Below are 3442 nucleotides of genomic sequence, written 5' to 3' on the forward strand. Positions count from 1 at the left end.
AACGTCATCGTCAACACGTCGTCTCTAGCCGTGGAAACTGCCGAGTTTCGCAAGCCCCCCCACAAACACTTATGGAAAAGCCATGTCTTGGCCACCGAAAAACGATAACTGGCTCGGCGCCGTGGTTCAGGTGTGCGCGAGCGTGCAGCTGATAACGCAGTTCGTCAGATTGTTTCGACGCGAAGACACCAAAAAGGTGAACCGAAAAAGGCGCCGCCATATAAAAGGATTCACCACGGGAGTGTACTGGTTCAGTTGAGCTTGTGAGTAGCATTCGAGCATTCGTTACCGGACCGTACCGATAGTTGAATCGCGAACCAAGAACATCTCGGCAAAGATCTTCATCGCCTCTGGTCGTCGTCGGCGTGGGTGCGTTGTCCGCGAGTTTGTGAAAGGAACGTGTGCACGTGTGCGCTTTGGTGTGTTTGCGTGTGGAACGCATGATGGTGTCCTTCGTACTTATCGGGACCATCATCGCGGTAGTACTGCAGCACCATGGTCTGGCCGTGGGCCAAAATACAGGTATGAAAAAAGAAATTCCCGTGGATCTCGACAGTCCATTATCAGTATCAGTGTCTGGACTACGGGTGGAGGGAGGCGGGCAGGCTGTTTGCTATCTTGTTCAACACCATCGCTAGCATGCTTGCTTTAGCAGCCTCGTCTGGTCTGGGACAACTGCAATTGATCTGGGCCGCCACCGTCGACGCCAACAGTCGAGGTCAACGATTTGTCTTAGGACTGTGAAGAAATCGAAATATGCTACGGTGCCATTGGAAGACACTCTCGTGTTGTGCTGCTGATGAGGGTTTTCCATCATGTTCGATGGTTGTCGGCGCGCGGCTCGAGATATGCATCAGGTCTGCGGTCTGCGGTCTGCGGTCTACGTCGACGCGGTCTGCGTCACTGCACACTGAAGGAAGGAGATATGATCGGCGCTGAAGACGGCGCTGAAGACGGCGCTGATAGTGCGATCGTTAGGTTGTTCGCTCTGGTTTCGGGCCTCGGCAGCCCAACCAACTTCAATGTTACGAGTTGCAGGTGCGACTGGTGTCTGGAGGTTTCTAAAAATACGATTTTTGCGAAGCGCGTGACGTTGCTACTATCGATCGTGATGCTTGTTATGTAAAACATGTCGCGATGGAACCATCAACGGACATCATCAGGAGCTATTTTGGTCCCGAGGACTAGGAGGCTCGTGATGATCGATCGCGAAGATATCCTAAGCAGTTGGCAATGATAAGACATTTCGGGGGAATAGGGCTCTTAACAATGGACACCTTCGAGCAGCTATAGCAACTAGATACCAAGAAGTTGAATCGGAAGACGCGGAATATTTAAGTTGTTCACAAAAGGAGCTTTAGATTTTTTAGGATTTATTCGGAACTCCGATTGGAATAAGCAAATCTGGGAAACTCTTGTCACTTCTCTTGTCGATCGCAAATTGAACTCTTCTTGTAGCAATCTATCGATCTCAAACAGTATCGTCTGGCCATACGGAAAGGAAATTAACACATCGACTCAGACATCACTTCCAAAAGTGAAGGACAAGCGCTCATCGCGGTCGAAGCATCGCACTAACCTATCGCTGTATTTCTCCAATTTCCGGCTCTTCCTGCACAGGGCCGACACTGGCCTGCGGTGGCACTTCGCTACTGAAGACAACGACGCTCATCGCTCCGCAGAATGCGGCCACCAACGGGTTGACGTGCGTCTACACCATCCGCTCGCTGAATCTACGCATCTGCCAGGTAGGCCAGCCAGCCCTTCACTTCACGCATAGGTCACGATAAAGCAACAGAACCGATTTACTATCCTTTCTTCACTCTCTCTCCCTGTCCTCTCCACGTCAGCTTCGCCTCGACTTTAACTCGTTCAGCCTCGCTCAACCGACGCTCGATCCGTACCCGACGTGTATCAACGATGTGCTGACGGTGGACAATTTGAACTTCAATCTTTGCGGCGAAAACTCGGGCCAGCACGGTAAGGAGGGCAGGATTCTTTATTAGATTGTGCGGGTGAAATTACATTTCCATGCCCAACGGGTGTTTGTGTAGCGGCCAATGGATGGCTGGAGTCAACTATCAATTTCCAAAATTTTCCAATCACGCCGAGGAGTCGAAGGGTGATGGTGTGCTTCGAATTGATTGACTTAAATACTAGTTATACTCTTGTTGACCGCTTTCCGGTCTGTCTTTTGGCTACCATTGGAAGACTAATGGATTTCCTTATTTCTTCCTAGTGTATGTTCCATTCAACCCAACGAACGCCGATCGTACGATGACGATAACGTTCCGGATCGCAAGCCGCGCCCAGATTCCGACGCTCACCAATCCGCACTGGAGTGTGCGCGTGCAGCAACTGGAATGTCCGACGGGACTACCGGCCGGTGGTTTACGCTCACTTCTCGAACCCGAACCAACGCTCAACGCTCAAGATGCCGCCCCAAGGACCACTCACGATCTGGGTGCATTGGCTCCGGTTGGTTGTCTTCAGTACTTTACCGCACCGAGCGGCATGGTGGAATCGTTCAATCTCGGTGCCAACGGTGTCGGTCCGTATCTTGGGGATTTGAGTTACGCCATCTGCTTCCAGCGGACCCGTTCGACGAGCAGGCTACAGTTCACGGCGACCACCTTCGAAATGGGCTATAGCGCTAATCCGACCGCGACAAACCTTGGGTTCGACGAACTGTGTTACTCGAACGTAGCCTCTCCGGGCCGCTCCGAGGACAATCTGCACATTCCGAATGCGGGCGTTCAGCTGCCGACACTGCCACGGCTGCGTGCGGAACGGTTCTGTAGCCGTAGCCTGCTGAATGGGGACGTTGAGGGTAAGAAGCTTTAGGAGAGCAACAAGATGGTCCACTGGCATCGACTTAACACTCACTACTGCGCTCTTCGCTCCCTTTCTCGCCAACAGTAACATCCCCGGGACCGTTTACGATGTACTTCAACAGCGATCGGCAGTTTGATGCGTTCCGTCCGGAAACTGGCTTCCGGCTGCACTATCAGTTGTCCTAGGCAGCATCCATCCACCGGTCAAGAACGATTCCTTCTACTTCCTCCTGTTAAGTGCCCCAGCAACGAGCATCCTGAGGTTCAGACCGAGAGAACGTTCAACAGCCAGCCAGCCAGTTGGCGTTTTTTGAATTTGAATAAAGCTTGCTCTACCGTTTCCATGACAACAATCGTGTACCGCCGGGACCATTTTCAACCATTTTCTCGACAGGAGATGCATGCACAGGTACTAGCTGATTGGCGGGAGCGAAAAGCGACATAAAAACCGGGCGCCACAAATGTTAGTTCCACATCTCTTCTGTGTGTTCTGTGTCCTCCTGGCTTATGGTTGTAGTCCTGGCCTTGTTGCCTCGCATTCGCTTGCGGAGTGCTTTTGCTGGAGGCAATAAAACGGAAATAAAGCATCGTCGGTCCACGCACGCACT

At 51.9% G+C, this 3442-nt stretch overlaps 1 protein-coding gene across 1 annotated transcript; it reads left to right on the top strand.

The window, feature by feature from the left end:
- Positions 1-321: 321 nt before the first annotated feature.
- LOC126569658 (uncharacterized) lies at positions 322-3178 on the top strand. Its single transcript, XM_050226904.1, has 5 exons — positions 322-522; positions 1621-1748; positions 1851-1980; positions 2240-2830; positions 2920-3178. Exons 1-5 carry the CDS (start codon positions 441-443, stop codon positions 3018-3020), a joined length of 1032 nt encoding a protein of 343 aa, XP_050082861.1. The 5' UTR covers positions 322-440; the 3' UTR covers positions 3021-3178.
- Positions 3179-3442: the final 264 nt, after the last annotated feature.

Source organism: Anopheles aquasalis, chromosome 2 (assembly GCF_943734665.1).
Source record: "Anopheles aquasalis chromosome 2, idAnoAquaMG_Q_19, whole genome shotgun sequence".
Taxonomy (NCBI): Eukaryota; Metazoa; Arthropoda; class Insecta; order Diptera; family Culicidae; genus Anopheles; species Anopheles aquasalis.

Excerpts from the sequence above, each read along its gene's own strand:
- LOC126569658 (XM_050226904.1), top strand. The coding sequence starts at position 441 with ATGATGGTGTCCTTCGTACTTATCGGGACCATCATCGCGGTAGTACTG. Across the intron at positions 1,749-1,850 it reads TGAATCTACGCATCTGCCAG|CTTCGCCTCGACTTTAACTC; the intron begins GTAGGCCAGCCA and ends TCTCCACGTCAG. Across the intron at positions 2,831-2,919 it reads GCTGAATGGGGACGTTGAGG|TAACATCCCCGGGACCGTTT; the intron begins GTAAGAAGCTTT and ends TCTCGCCAACAG.